The 16,452-nt window shown below is 37.5% G+C and overlaps 1 protein-coding gene across 5 annotated transcripts in view; it reads right to left on the bottom strand.

The window, feature by feature from the left end:
• FBXL13 (F-box and leucine rich repeat protein 13) overlaps window positions 1-16,452 on the bottom strand; it is a 93,764-nt gene that overhangs the window by 19,389 nt on the left and 57,923 nt on the right. For 4 of the 5 annotated variants that reach the window (XM_087767569.1, XM_087767568.1, XM_087767567.1 and 1 more), the window contains exons 13-17: window positions 12,436-12,534; window positions 11,684-11,801; window positions 11,365-11,527; window positions 7,206-7,325; window positions 5,916-6,042 (exon numbers count right to left, since the gene is read on the bottom strand). In XM_087767569.1, coding sequence (XP_087623695.1) covers window positions 5,916-6,042; window positions 7,206-7,325; window positions 11,365-11,527; window positions 11,684-11,801; window positions 12,436-12,534 — 627 coding nt within the window. The remainder of the gene's footprint in view (window positions 1-5,915; window positions 6,043-7,205; window positions 7,326-11,364; window positions 11,528-11,683; window positions 11,802-12,435; window positions 12,535-16,452) is intronic. The other variant, XM_087767570.1, reaches the window with a different exon arrangement.

Raw genomic sequence — 16,452 nt, forward strand, 5'->3', positions numbered from 1 at the left:
AACATCAGGGATCCCCATCCAGGATACTGACCTATTTCTAGAGACTTTTATCTTCTATACTAAGCCTCCAGACATTTTTGAAAAATACTGGAACTCCTGGAAATAGATGCTAGCGAAACAGATACTGTGCAGCATACAGACTAGGATCACCCACTCTATGTGTCTCCAGAAACATATTTCTCCTTTAACATAAAGAAATCACCCCATGTATCTTGGATCAATCTTCTGTTGACATGGAAAAAGGGAAGACTTTGTCCTGCATCTCTTGCATAGCATGTATATTACCATTTCCATTTAGAAAACAACTTTAAAAGAAATGTCTTATTCTTCTCCAACAACTGTTTTTTTCACGCAATTTTTATATTTTTGTTCTGTTTCATTTACTTTATTACCTGAGGCCTACCAACATTTGCAGAACACCATTTATTATTATCTCACCAAGGTTTTAAGTTTTTGTAGATGAGAAAATGAGTATCGACTGTACCAGCCGGTGATGGTCTTCTCTTGCTAGAGACAAAAGTCATCTGAGGCTACAGCATACCAAAGACAACTACTCTTTATTTTATATTCACAAGCTGCAAGTCTCTGCCTTTCAACTGCAGACTGCAATGAATGTACCATCTCTCACTAATAATAACCATGTGCTATGCTATTTTCAACAACTTCTGAGATTTCTGTTCACGTATCTCTTTGTAACCCTAAAGGTCAGCATCTGTAATGTATCTTTATGTTCAGAGATCTACAGATGTTACTTCCTGTTCATACCCCAAACCAAAGAGATTGACCTCGAAGTGACTCCAATCTTGGAAAATGGCTCTTAAGAGGTATCTCCCACCTTCCATTTCTGAGCCATTTAATATTAAATGACTCAGTTTATCTTCTAAAATGCTCAGATTTCTGCACAGGTTGGCCACAGTCAGGCATCAGTTTCATGGATCAAACACTTACTAGATGAGAAGAATTTAACTCCTATCATGCAGTATCATTTTGCTAATCATATCATAATCAGTATCATAATGCTAACAATACATATGTGGTGGAACAAAGTTCAGTTTCAGATAGCAAAAACCTTCCGGAAAACTGGTAAGTTCTCAAGCAAATGTAGCTATACTGTTTCCAATACCTACGCTAATATAAAGGTGGGTCAGATCTGCTTACAGGAACTGTAGAGACATTTTTCTATTGCAGTGCAGAAATCACCCTGTATGACTGTGTATAATGCTTGCCATAAAATTTAACTTATGAACCTAACACCATTTGCAGTTAGACCAGATCATAACTTCTGTAATGTGGTTGCCAACATTTCTTGACACTAAGTCCACACAACAGGGCTTCCATTGCAACAAAATGTCCTGTAAAAATATCGAGCCCAATTTTCAGCATTGCTAAGCACCTTTAATTCCTACTGATTTGCATTGGGACTCAAGGTGTTACCACATCTGGCATCGATTGTAATGACTGTCTGTGTTAGTGTTTCCTATTTCTATGCAGAATTAAGTTGCTAGGTCTCCAGGTCAAATTCTCTCTTTCTCTATTCTCCCAAGCAAACTGGAGTGCTAACATCTGAATTTGGAGCCCACTGTAATATGTTTTAACATGTCCTTTTCTCTGCCTTGGGAATGCGTGTGATTTGTTACATCCTTTCCTTTGGAAATCAAATGCAAGGAATTCATTTGCAGTCTGTTGCTGGTTATATCTATCAGACCTGATAATATTTTTTTCTTAACTTTGACAAGGCTCTTTCTCAGTCCTACTGCCCTAATTTTCTACCAGAACAAAATGTGGAGCCGGGCTATGGATTCAAGTCACCGTAGATTCAGAATCCCACTAAGAGTGCAAAGAAATTACTCTAGATAACTGTGGAAAGCCAAAATGCCACTTTTGGGTTTTTTTTTTTCCCCTTTTTAGAAACTTATTATTAAAATATTAGTAAATATTTACATTGCAGCTTGGCCTTCAGGATCAGCCAGGACCTGAAGATCATTAAGCACAAACATGTAAGAAAAGAAAGTTGAGCTAACTGTTTATACATCCATATAACCACTACTCCAGCGTCCCCAATGATTACAAATTATCCTCAACTTTAAAGAGTAACTACACATAGCACGCAAAAAATCTGCGACTGATTAGCTGACTTGATGCCACAGAGAATTCTTGAGGAGGCATTTCAGCCAGAAGAGAGAATGGGGCCTTAAATTACTATGAGAAAGAATTTCATGCATGCCAGTCATTGCAGAAGAAAATGCAGAAGCAAAGAATATTTCTCTGTGTACTTCATATTTCCTTTTTATCTTTGATTTCGGAAGTGCATCAGGGTTCTTCCCATTTTTAGAGGATTTTACCTATTTTTTATGTTTTAGGCTATTTTTTTCTCCCTCATTATTACACTGCATATAATTCATCACTGCCATTAAGCTTCCCTGAGTCTATGTCAGGGCATCTACTATTTTTGTTGAATGCTCTATATAACTCAGAAGTCAACTAAGTTTATTATTCTTTGCTATACTTTTTCTGTCTAAATCCTGCTTGACTTAAGACACTTTCTTCAAATGTCCTGACATTTTTATACTTAATTTTTTTTTTGTGTCCCAAGAAGATGGGTGGTCCGGGCCATATGCATGAGCAGCTTGTGTCAGAATGAGGGAAGCTAGGCAGCTGCATGCTTTCAGACTCTCAGCCTTGGAGAGCCAAGCTGCCAAAGCTGTATCATATAGGCATCAGAAAAAGCTCAAGACATTTGAACAAAAATATGGAGAGTATGAGAATAAAGAATTTAAACTACTAAATAAATAATAAAATAACTAAAACTGCTTCTCCAACTCATGGAAGCATTTCCACTGAGTCTCCTTTTACAAGAAAGACAAATAGGTTTTGGTCCTAAATGCTAATGTTTCCAACTCTGTAACAGAAGCTTAAATGCCTTGCATATATTGTAAATACCTTCATAATGATATCTAAAATGACTTGTGATATTATCTATGCATTCATGAACATGTTCACCATACTCACAATTTAAAACACTATGGTCTCTATTCCAGGGAGTTTAGAAGAGCAAAACATGAGGGAAAACAATGAGGGATGGGAGGCTAGCTAAAAAAAAAAAGGGAGTGTTCTCAAAGAATTTAAAGGTAGTTTTTTCAAATAATTCAACATCTTTGCTCTGTCATTGCATTTGCTTTTTTTTAAAAGAAATGCTGTCACTAAGTTGCAAATCTTTTCATTTCTAAGTGTCCTTTAAGTCATTTATAGCTCTAAGAAACCAATTTCTAGTACTTCAGGAATGACAAAAACAGAACAAATGTCCTTCCACTATTAAAAAAAGTTATTGAGACTTAAAAATGTGTGCTATTTGTTTTAAAAAAATCAATTTTGAATAAACAAATGTCAAAGGATGGATGCTAAAATAACTGAGTGAATAAATTAATATTTAAAATGTAATTGTGGGATTTTTTATTTAATGTTATGTATTTTATGAGGGTAAGAGCAATACAGTCAAAGCCCTAATGAGAAAAGTACAGTAACTTCTTCAGTATGCCACCAGTTTCTCACATGCATAAAGTTGACATCCTCTTCGTTGGATGGTATTTGGTTTTGTTAATGGATGGTCTTTGACTTATTTAGCAAGACACTTAAGCACACATGCAGCTTAAACACGTAATGAATTACTTGACCTATTCTAGCTTGTGTGTAGAAGTTTGCCTAGGCATTTTCTCTCTATGTAAAATGCATGACTTTCTACACAATACCAAAATCTGAATATATGCATTATCTTTATTAAATTTCCAGTCTTTCTGTTGAGGAGTAGACTCAGGACAAGGATAATAAACTCCTCCAAACATGCAAGAGACTTTTAATGTATTTCTTATCAGCACTACATTTTTTAATTACTGTGAGTCTACAGGGTACTGTAATTTTTTTTTAATTTTTTTTTTATTAACAAGATCTCTTGTCAGGGACAATTCTAAGAGTCAATATATTTCTTCCGAATGCAACAAATTCCCTGAATGAAAGACAGATCACAACAGGAACATTCACTTATTGGGCATCAGAGTAACTACAGAAGAGGAAGGCACCAACAGTGGAAAAAAACTTCCATTTTGATTAAGTCAGTCATACCTGAGACACAGATCTGTAAGAAAATCTGACTCTACTGTATCTTTTCTCCCCTATCCTTCCCTTAAGTATATGTCATCCCTATTGCAGTAAATTCCACTCTGCTTTGATGAGCAGAATGATTCTGCTGTCATTTGAAAAGCCAGAAAGGAAAATTCTCTTGTGTAGTGCAAATCTATGTTGGACATTCTACATTTTTCACACTAAATAGCAAGACAGCAAAAGCAACAGAGATCTACTGCACAGACTGCAGGAAAGCATATGACCCTTACAATTTTTCATCAGCACAGCGTAATGGTGTCGATTACTGCACATAAAACATTGTGCTCTCTGCTACATTTTTAAAGCCATACTTACAAAGTCTAAATTGAAAGAGATCTTAATACAACTTCCTCTAGATGCTAATAAAATGCCTACTATAAAGTCAAAGCATACAAATAGTAGCTTGTTACAAAGCAGACTGCTAGATTTCCTTTTATGAAATAATGTTTTAAGATTAGAAAATGTATTTATTATACATGTGTGAATGCTATATACTTAAACAGAGCAAACAGCAAAACCCATAACAGTTTTGTAGCTAGTACTAGCAATCGGATCAGAAATTGCAAAAATGGTAAGTGGTCAGTTTCCATGTTAATTTATCTGTCTTGTGGGAGAGAGAAAACTGAAAGCTTTAGAAATGCAGTGTAAGCGAAAGAGCCTGGCTTATTGCCGAGGTCATGGGTTGTGCTATGTGAAAACTGGAGTAAGAAGCAACACAGCATTTTAAAAGACTAGCTGTGGCAGGCAAGGAGAAAGAAAACATTTATGTTGAAACATTGTGGGACTGTAATTCAAGGCAGCATAAATTTCATTCAGATATAATTTTATGATATTTTAAATGATCACATTAAATGAAGTCGTCTTGGATTTCCCAACCCTCTTTATTTAGCTTAATTTTGGTTTTAATTTTCAGGCCCCCATAAAAGATACAGGCATTTCAATTACTTTTTCACATTTTAATTGCCTTTGCACAAATTCTGTTAGAGCCAAATAATAAAGTACTTGGTCAGAATTCTGTTTGAACAGTGACTGCGTGAATAGTGTCTATGGCAAGTTTTCTTCACGAGGTTTCTCCTAGATTTCTGTGTTCAGTGGAAGGAGTTTGCCCCAAAAGTAAAAGACACAGCAGAACTGCCTCTGAACCCTGTGCACAAGGCAGGACCTCCCAAGAACATCTAATGTGGAGGCCTGCGATGTTTAACCTGGCTCCCACACTCACTATTTTGCTTTCCAGAGTTTTAGCAACTTGACACACTGAAGATACCTTGTTAGTAGTTCTTTCACTAGTAATTATTTTCTAGACTACAGTGTAGAGCAGTGCCTCTGCTAGAGCTAGCATTCAGGATTTCTCACCATAAATTCCAGTTCACGGAAAACACAATTTTTACAAATTTAAATGTTAAAAATACCAATTTTTCAGTTCTCCTCAGGCATAATCATCTTGGAGGAAAAAAAATCTGCTTAGCAAACATTCTTTTCAGATCAGCTTCACAGCAGCCAAACTTCCTCTTTCTGATGGTTTCTGTTTCTCTCTTTCAAATGTAAGAATTGCCCAACTTAAAAATTACCTTTTATTTGTTACTGCCTATACATGGGCTAATACTGTACTATACACGTTTCTAAAATACGTGTTAACAACACTGCAACTCCACTGCTTCATATCCATTCAGGTTTTTAAATGAATGGACTTTTATTGCATTTTGTTCAGAAAGCCTAGATAAATAGTAAACACATCCTGCATTCTTTAATCTCATGTATACCATATCTGAGATGCTGGTTCCAGAGATATCAATGGATATCAGTGACGACATATTTCCCAAGGCTTCAATTCCAGCATCGGTCACATTTTCACAGTGACGCAGAGTTAGGTAGGTCAATTCATGACACCTAAATTAAATAAAAAAACAGAACTGTCAGCTTTCCACTTTTGTTACAGAAATGTAGTATAGCAAGTACATTTTTGTAATAACCCTTGCTAAGCTTTTTTTCAGGGGACCTAAGGAAATAAGCACTCTAGACTTTTGATACCTAGCTTACTTATAGGCACTTCCAAGGATTCCACTCATAATGCATAAGCATACAAATGTTTCAAATCATGAACAGCAATCAAATGAAATAAAAACATGGAAATCAAGGAGCTGTATTACACAAAAATATTTTTTACATTAGTTTGATGCTTGACTTTTCCTCATCTCCAAATCTCTCATGTCTTGCACAGGAACTTCAAAGCTCACTGCAACGACAGAATTCAGGACCCCGTGGCTGTACCCACACCCAACTACAGCTAGGCAAGTAATGGTACACAGCAAATGAAGACATTGCCAGGTTCTGCAAATCAGCACTCACTGACCATACATGGAAAACTGAATTTTACTGCGTAAGTAAGCACCACAAACTGTATCTTCCCATAGCCAAAACAGAAGACCTAAGAAATCTGACTCCTCAAGCAGTGCGTCTATGCTCACAGCCTTAGGGGTAACACTCCATCATTAAGACAGGGAAGGCATTCCCTAGCTTACCACCAAGCATGATACAATTATTCACAATTACTGTATGAAAGCATAAACAGGGGCCTGCTGAGACATCTAGTAAGGAGTGGAAAGACTGACTCCAATCTTCTCTGGAGATTTAAATTTATCTTCTGATTGCCAGTACCAATACTCCTTCTGAGGAACTGGAATTGAAGAGGTTTAGCAACAGAGTGCTTTTTGTGCAGACATGAGTAGTTATTGAGTTTACAAAAAATGTGACTTATTCATATTAATCTTTTAATGCAGTTTTGTCACTGACAACCATCATATAAGCACATTTTTTCCCCTAAAAATAAGACTTCTTAGGTTTCCATATTTATATTCATATCCCCTTTATATAATGGATCATTTTTTAAGAGAGTCACAATGCCAAAAGGGATTAGTCATTTATCTAGTACAATTTTCTATATACAATTGGCTGTATAATTTTACCTATCTATTAACATATTAAGAACTTTAACATCAGAAATACACTCTAAGTCTAGCCACACAGAAAAATATTGTACTGGACTATGGTACCTTTGTGCTATTTCTGTGACAGAAGCATCAGTGACATGAATACAATTAGTCAAATTCAGCTCTCTTAGCTTAGCTCCTGAAGAACCTTGTACAAATGGCCTTACACCTCCATCACTGATTCTAAAAGAGAAATGTAGGCAATATTTATAATATGTATTTTTCCTACTCCATACAAGTCAATATACAATTTGCATTCAGCAGCCTACATTGTAGATAAGCAGAAATTAATAATGGGTTTTTTTGTTTGTTTTTTTTTTAAATAGTCTTTTAAAGCCAAAAAGATGTCAGAATAATTAATGGCTCAATTAGAAAGATGCTGCTCTTTGGAACTGCTGAAAACCAGAACTTTCTGAAAAAAAGTCTGTTGGAGATTATGAGAACTTCCATTAGTTCCAACACTCAGATATGATAGCACTCCGAAAGAAAGAGCTTGGAAAACACGTCTAGAAAGTATCAGAACCTGTTTAAACATTTCAGAGTAATACTTGTATTAATATCTTTGTTAATTTAAGGAAACAAAATAATTTAAAGCAAAAATGATCTAGCACAGAAGCAAAAGTCATAGGTAGTATATGTATGTATACTATACAGCTGTTCTGTAGACTTGCATAAAGAGTTAACCCGAGTTCTTCATCAGAGTGTTTCACTTAATCAATTGCATATCTCACACATGGCTAACTTATAATATACACAAAGGTTATAAAATTTAAGTAGATGATGGAAAATCTTTTAGCCAAGTTGAGAGGGTTGGAGAGCTGACTACAACTTGGGTGTTTCAATACAGTTCATATCTCTGGTATGTTTAACATTACCGTACACTTAGCTTTTCAATGCATTCCCAGTATTTCTTCTGTGGTCCCTGACGAATAAAAAATTAATCCCAGAATTCTGCAGGACAGAATCATATTTTGGCTTGTACAGTTTGTTGCAGCACAAAGAATCACTGCAAATCCCAAAGTCCCAGAAACATATGGGTAAGAATAGCACTACTAATAAAACGATAACCTGAACAGAGCCTCATTGTGTGACCACAAGCTACAGATTAAGCTATAATTCATTAAGTGTTAAAGTAATCACTCTGCAATAATTCAACCACTGTGGTAGTGTTGGTGTTATTTCACAGTGCAGTAGTTTTTCATTCAGGATAGATAAATTTAAGAAATATACCTTCAGAATAATTAACTTGCATAAAGTCTGTAAGGAATGCAGAGCCTGGCAATACAGTCAACTGAATTAAAAAAAAAAAAAAAAAAAAAAAAAGATCTGTAACCACACTGGGCTTGAGGGCTGAAATAGCCACATTATAACTTGTTAAACAATTGTGCTGTGAATACACAGACTAAGGTTCTCTACTCAGCTGATTAACTGTATAAGAACACAGGCCACACACTGCTTTATCATACGTGAAGATAACATATTTAACAGGAAAAATGTGCCAAGGGTATGAGCCACCACATTGCCTGCGTCCATTTTTAGCCAGCTTTTTACTCACGTCTCTATTATTTCTTAACTCTAATAATCATGATCAGTTAATTTTCTTTCTTCATTTTTCACAAGTAGTCAAATATTTCCTGTAATTTAAGAATTCTGAATGGTTAGATTTGCTTTTTCTGTCCCTTTAATTTCTCTAAAAATTTTCCATATGACTTAAGTTAGAAAAACTTAGACTCTTAGACTAAGAAAAAATGTCAATGAAAAAAGGAAACTAAGAGCACTGAGATAGCTAAGCATTTCAAAACCTGTTCTTAAGATTCTACCACTAGTATGGTGCTTCCCTTGATTCTATGAGAAATCCCTACGTTTCTAATTCACAATGTGAACTTTTATAGCAATACACTGTCCAAATAAGAGAAACATAAATGCTAACAATTCCCCTTTTGCAGTTTCATATCTCTTGAGAGAAACTCTTTACCAAGTTGTATTGGGTGTGCGTGGCAAGGTTTTGGTAGCGGGGGGCTACCAGGGTGGCTTCTGTAAGAAGCTGCTAGAAGCTTCCCCCATGTCTGACAGAGCCAATGCCAGCCGGCTCCAAGACAGACCCACCGCTGGCCAAGGCTGAGCCCATCAGCGATGGTGGTAGCACCCCTGGGATAACATGTTTAAGAAGGGGAAAAAGTTACTGCGCAACAGCAACTGCAGCCGGAGAGAGGAGTGAGAATATGTGAGAGGAACAACCCTGCAGACACCACGGTCAGGGAAGAAGGAGGGGGAGGAGGTGCTCCAGGTGCCGGAGCAGAGATGCCCCTGCAGCCCGTGGTGAAGACCATGGTGAGGCAGGCTGTGCCCCTGCAGCCCATGGAGGTTAAGGCTGGGGCAGATATCCACCTGCAGCCCAGGGAGGACCCCACGCCAGAGCAGGTGGATGCCCGAAGGAGTCTGTGACCCCATGGGAAGCCCACACTGGAGCAGGCTCCTGGCAGGACCTGTGGACCCGTGAAGAGAGGAGCCCAGGCTGGAGCAGGTTTGCTGGCAGGACTTGTGACCCCTTGGGGGACCCACGCTGGAGCAGTCTGTTCCTGAAGGACTGCACCCCGTGGAAGGGACCCACGCTGGAGCAGTTCGTGAAGAACTGTTGCCTGTGGGAAGGACTCACATTGCAGAAATTCATGGAGGACTGTCTCCCGTGGCAGGGACCCCAGGCTGGAACAGGGGAGGAGTGTGAGGAGTCCTCCCCCTGTGGAGGACGGAGTGGCAGAGACAACGTGTGATGAACTGACCGCAACCCCCATTCCTCATCCCCCTGTGCCACTTGGGGGATGAGGTAGAGAAAATTGGGAGTGAAGTTAAGCCCAGGAAGAAGGGAGGGGTGGGGGGAAGGTGTTTTACGATTTAGTTTTTATTTCATATTACCCTACTCTGATTTGATTGGTAATAAATTAAATTAATTTCCCGAAGTCAGGTCTGTTTTGCCCATGATGGTAATTGGTGAGTGATCTCTCCCTCTCCTAAATCTCGACCCACGAGCCTTTCATTGTATTTTCTCTCCCCTGTCCAGCTGAGGAGGGGAAGAATAGAGTGGCTTTGGTGGGCACCTGGCGTCCAGCCAGGGTCAACCCACCACACAAGTTTAGATGTGTTACAACTTTGTTAATGCTGAAACTTTTACAAGTGTCTGCAAAAGCAATAAAATAAGTACAGAGTTTTACAATAGATTTACAACTGCTTAAAAAGTTTTGTTAAGGTAATTCAGCAATTGTTTAGCAGCAGAGACAGTAGACACATGTGCAAACACGCTCACAGCCCAAGATTTGGCTAACAGACTGGAAAATCCAGCCTTCTAAACGTTAAACCAGAAAATGGAGGCAGCTTTCCCATCTGCCCAGCTGAACTACCCACATGATGTCATGGTATTACTCCACTTCTCAGCGCATCTACATGCAATGTTATCAGATTTTTATACAGCACCAACAGGCACAAAAAGTACTTTAGTTACACATCAAAGCAGAATTCCTAAAACTTCACATGGCGTCAGAAATTTTAAGATAAGCAGCAATTCTTTGTATTATTTTATAGGTCTGTTGATTTTGAAATGTTTGGAGGTTTTGCCTTCCCCTTTCCCTCCCACCCTTCACTCCATCACCGTGCCACAAAACGGGGAACAAGCGTGCAGCTTTGGAAGCCCTTTCATTTGTCTTTCTTTCTGCTGATACATGACACACCCGAAGTGGAAAACTGTCTTCACATAAAATATATCCTTCCTTTACAACATAAATTACAATGCTGTCTTGGCAACTGTAAAAAATTATTTTGTTTGTATCTATCTTAGTACTAGATAGTTATAAAGTATTGTTTTAATATTCACAAAATTAAACAATATCCAAATTTTAAGAGTTGTGGCAATGGAATTGTCTTTGGTTATCATTTTGATCTTCTTCATAGCCACATTCCACACTAAAATATGCCATGGCTATTAAGTAATATTACATCTACAGTTAATTTTTTTGCTTGAACTGGAGTAATAATGAATGGATTTTTGAAAATATGATACAGGAACAAAAAACTACTTGTATAAAATATTTTTTGAAATAGTAAGATACATGTATTAACATTCTAAGAATTTATTTTTAAAACTGAAAGATGTGTTAACAGGACTTATTATAATTAACTTTATTGAAATTCCTTTGCAACTGTTTACAGAAATCTGGATGTGATATAGTACCTTATGCAGTCTGCTACATTCAGTACAAGAATATGCTTCAATGGTGAAATCATCTGAAGACTAGCATCAGTAATCTTCTGGCAATCAGCCATATGAATGTGCCTGATGTATGGGCAGCATTTACTCATCAACTCGAAACTCAAATCAGTAATCTGGTTATTCCCTGTTGAAATATATAAAGATGTAAGTTACACATCTGACATACATTAAGGGCCTGATCCAAATACCCACTGAAATCAGCTGAAAGATTTATTTCAAATTATCTGGATGAATTTTAAAAATACATCATCCTAATAATTTTGTGAATTATTATACTAACCTTCAGTGCTGACCTTGACAAGTTTACATTCAGCAAGGGCTTTAAAAGTCGTATCAGAAAGATGTGGAGAGTCAAGAAAGACAACAGACTTTATCTGTTGACATTTTTCAACCAGAGCCTTTGAAGGGAAAAAGGTGAAATAAAATATTCGTGTACCTATGCTGTCACGTAACAAAAGATCAGCAAATATTCTCCATATAATACTGACTGTTACAATTTCAAAAAAATAGTTATAATGCATTTTAACAGCAACTTCTAGACAGTGAGCGGTATATAAACTACTGAAATTCTCCATATATTTATTATGTTTGGGAACACAAGGAAAAGAAGTAAGTAACTGGAGACATGAAGTATGGCAGACACCCAAGACAGTGATCTAGTTAACAATCACTTTTGCAGAAGCCTGAAAATTCTTTTTTGATGGGCAAAATCAGTAGCAGAATGCTGTTCCCATATATTGTATTTGTTTTAACACTGAAAAAAATTAAAAACTCTCATTTATAAACTGGAAGGCCATAATTCAGCCATACCCATGTAGCAAAAGAAGACAAGACAACTGAAATTTTCTGAAAGTAACTGCAAGTAAGCAAGATTTATAAACATTATTAGATAATAGTTTTTAAAATGTTTTGGGGGATAAATTTTCCTCTTAAATTGTATCTGCATAACTTTCTTTAAAGTCAGTTGAGAGGATAACCCACTTCCAACATCAGAAATTTTCTCAAAGTACAGATTTATTTTCAATTTCTTACTTGAATACATCTGTCTGTAAGAGATGGCATGTTGTTGATTAGTAAATCTTGAATCCCACTGCAGCCATTGGCAATATTTCTGAAGCCATCAACTGAAATCTAAGTAAGAAATAAAATATTTATGTCTTAGCAAGCCTAACAAAAACAATATAGGAAAGGCTTGAGATCTTTTCAATACTTTAAAATCATAGGTACCTAGATGCTCACTAAAACAAGAAATGCATTAATCCCATTAAAATAAAAATAGACCCATGAGGTATACATATTATTCTGAAATTTTAACAACATAATCTAAATCCAGGATCTGTTCTAAAAATGTCACTATTAAGCAAGCAAGAGTAAGGCACAACAATTTCTACAGTCAACACCATTTACGGCAGTAGCAATGAATGTCATTGTCACATCCTTCTACCTTTGTTTTCCCAACCTATGAGGTATTCACACATGGCAGACGCTCACATCTAGTTTGAAGCAAGGTTTGAATGTAGTAAAATATCTTCATTGTTTTTTCCAGATCCATAGTAAAATGTGTGTTAAGTTCAGATGGGATACAAAGAAAGATCCTATGCAATCACAATAACGTAGAGCTTCTTTACAGACTCCTTCATGTAGGACCACATCGCCAACTCTGCATACTCTAACAGAGCAATATTCAGTGAAAGTACAAATGGACAGATGGATCTGTCAATTCAGTTTATTTCCTTTATCACTCCAGGGAGTGACTTCAGGGAGTGATTGCAATTCTTCAACCTCCCAGATTCAATAGATGTCTGTTCACTCTTGGGCATACAAAGTAGTTCCTTTGATGTATAAATCCTGTGTAAAGTAAAGGACAGTTTCCTTTTAGCTCCATGTTCTACAGACAACATGGATGTGAACCATTCCTCCGTGTGAAATAGTCCCCCCTGATATTTGCATGTAGAGAGCTCACTATTCCCCAGGGTTTTGAAGTTGTATAATAAAATAATCTTGTGCAGCTCAGACTACAGCCATGATCCGCACCACGAATTCATCTGCAAAACATCCACAAAAAAAACCCAGTCTGGCATGTCCTCCTGGGTACCAAATAAGGCCTGTGGAGACAAGGATCCAAAGGAGGAAACTTTGAAGATAAAGTATACTGGGAGGGATTCTTGCTGTGCCCCACCTCTCCAGCTGCTGCAGAAGCCTGATTTACTTAGTTACATTGCTTAAGGGGAGCAGCAGCATAAAACACAGGCTTTGCTTAGTGTATATCTGTTGTCTGACAGTGGCCACCACTAGCAGACAGGAGATAGTCACAGAAAAGCAAGCCAGAAGCTAAGGAACAGCTAATCACCCATCACACGTCAGTATGGTAGCAGTGCACCAGAAGATGCTTCCAGTTCTTGGACGGGAAGCCTCCAGCCTCTGTAGCACATCTGACTGCTCCCCACAACTACTTATCAATGGAAACAAGGGTCAAGCGTCCTTTCCTGCCACTCTAGCATTGAGTGAGGGGGTTAACACATTGGGTTTCTGGCTCTTCTTCTTTTTGCAAACAACGTTTGCATTCTTTTTGCATGTGAGATTTTTTTGCATTAACTGAGTAGTTGACTTTAAGCTATAATCAAGACAGACTGTCTTGTCTTTTCTGGCATAATGCCCCATCTTTTAACCTATGGCCAGGTTGGCTTGCTCTTTATTTTCAGGCTCGAGTGGCCTTTTAAAAAGATTCTTTATAAATTGTTTTAAATATTTGGATGTTAAATGTCTTGTTTCTCTTGCGTAAGGGATTGCGGCACTCTTTGCACTTTTTCCCTTGTGCAGGGAGGTGTCAGCACTAGAAGGGAACTGGCTACACGTCTGTCAAATGTGTTCTTAGGCTTAAAGTGTATGTGTGGGTCTCATGTCCAGACAGACAGAATATGGTGTGGTTCATGACACTGACTGGCACTGTTAGCACGATGGATGCAAATAGCGCAACGTGTTTTAAGCCCAGGATAAGTGTAGCGTGAATGTTTTTCCTACAGTGGGTATACTGTAGGACAATGCAATCCTATCTCCAGTTTCCTCAGCCCAAAACCTCCAGTCTGTATGAAAGGGATTAGCTTAAATTTTGAACATCACGCAAGCAGCTGCCTGAGGGATGTGTTGGGAAATCTCCATTCTCTGCTGGTCAAGAAGCACTAATTGCTTTAACATGGCATGACAAGTGCATTCAAGCAAGAGTTGACCTAACCCTGCAACAGGCCTCCTCATTGTTGGCTCTCAAGCACCGCAACAACAGAAGACAGTACATTTCTATAACACAAACCAAGTACTTTAATATGTTAAAAAATGAAACAAATCACCTCCTAGAATTTTCAGTTTGAGAGGTGAATTTGTGGTAATTGAGTCCTGTCCTTGGTCCATATACTACAAAGAGCAGACCATTCCCAAGAGAAGAGAGGGTATGCTACATCATGCAGTTTGTTGTAATACATGGTAATAACACTGTCCATTGTAATCTGAAGATGATGCCTTTTCAAAAGAAAACTGAGGTTTTCACTCTCCTGAAACATCAGCCACATTTTGTTAAGCAGTTTGAGTATGCTTTAGCTGTTATGACAGTAGGATTTCCCCTTGTAACTGCTGAACAGATTTGCTATAATGAGAAGGAATAACTCTGCTCCCGAGGAACAGCCACTCAAAAGCTGAGATAGTGCAGAACATGCCATATTCAGCTATCCTTATTGTTCAGACTGAAGAGATTTTGTAAGGTTCAAATGCCTGCATCTACTGTAACCAACTACAGCTTACTCCTAAGACTGCTAATCAAAGGAAGGTATGGGGCTTAATGGGCCTGCTGCCAACTGTTCTTGGGATTTTTTTTTTTACCGTGAACACATTGTTAACTGTTAAGAGCACCCACCGAGGCTGGTGATCACAGTTAGATACAGACAGTAGGAATACAAGATCCCTCATGTCTAGGTACCTAAAATTCAGATGCAAATACAATTAAATGATGGATCTTAGTTACGTTACATTGCTTGTTGCTTTGGCCAAGATTTTAAAAATATCACTGAAAAAACCAAAATGCAGACTCAGGAGCTTAGGAGCTTAGTTTTAAGCTCCTGACTTTGCAAATGTTAGCCATTTAACTGAGCAGCAAGATAAATATTTGTGAGACTTACAGGTTGTTCTGATAATTGTAGAAGGGGAATGACAGTTGAGAGGACTTTAAAATCAGGGAAATAGGTAGAAAAAATGCTGAGTCAAGAAAGTGCCAGTAATATTGATGATGATTTAAAAAATAGACTGTGAATGCTAAAGCCTTTGTTTACTCCACTGAAATTAGGAATGTAACTGAGGTGTCTATGTTAGACAATTCTGAAGCCTGGGATCTCTGTGTAGCAAACAAAGAGCAAGAAAGATCCCAAGACAGGTCAGACCTGAAAAAGTCTGAATCACCTCTGGAGACGTCTCTGCCTCTCTAATTGTTATATACATAAATTAAGGTAATTTTCTAGGCACTACCTTAGGTTAGATGCCTAAAATTAAGTGAAATTCCAATTTTCAAAAGGACAGATAGTAGGCAGCAGGTAATCAGATCAGACTCAACAATGTTGAGGGACACAAGTAGCATATCTGTTTCTGGAATCCAGTAATGATTGCATAATGTTAACTGCAGTCTAAAGGACTTCTAATCTCTTTGTCTGGAAAAATACTGTTTGCTTAACATAGACATTTGATACCACAAATAGCAGCGATTTAGTGTTTTCCTCCATGCAAGCCAAAAACAATTATACCGAAGCAGCTAATAATACCCCTGCACAGTTTCACATTTTTTTCACTTGAACTGTTTTTTTTAACTTAAAGCTGGATAATGGATATCAGGCATCAGGTTGAGAAAGTTTCAGTGTGAAACATACATTCAGATAAGATTCAACTAAATTAGTCAACATTTAAATGCTGCTACATTTTTTTATTCTGTATTTGTCTTATTTTTCTTTATTTCTAGAACAATAAAATCTTACTCTTGAATTTATTTTCTAAAGCCCTATGGATTATCTACGA

The sequence above is a fragment of the Nipponia nippon genome, unplaced genomic scaffold (genome assembly GCF_047370975.1).
Source record: "Nipponia nippon isolate SJK-2023a ecotype South Korea unplaced genomic scaffold, ASM4737097v1 scaffold_3, whole genome shotgun sequence".
Taxonomy (NCBI): domain Eukaryota; kingdom Metazoa; phylum Chordata; class Aves; order Pelecaniformes; family Threskiornithidae; genus Nipponia; species Nipponia nippon.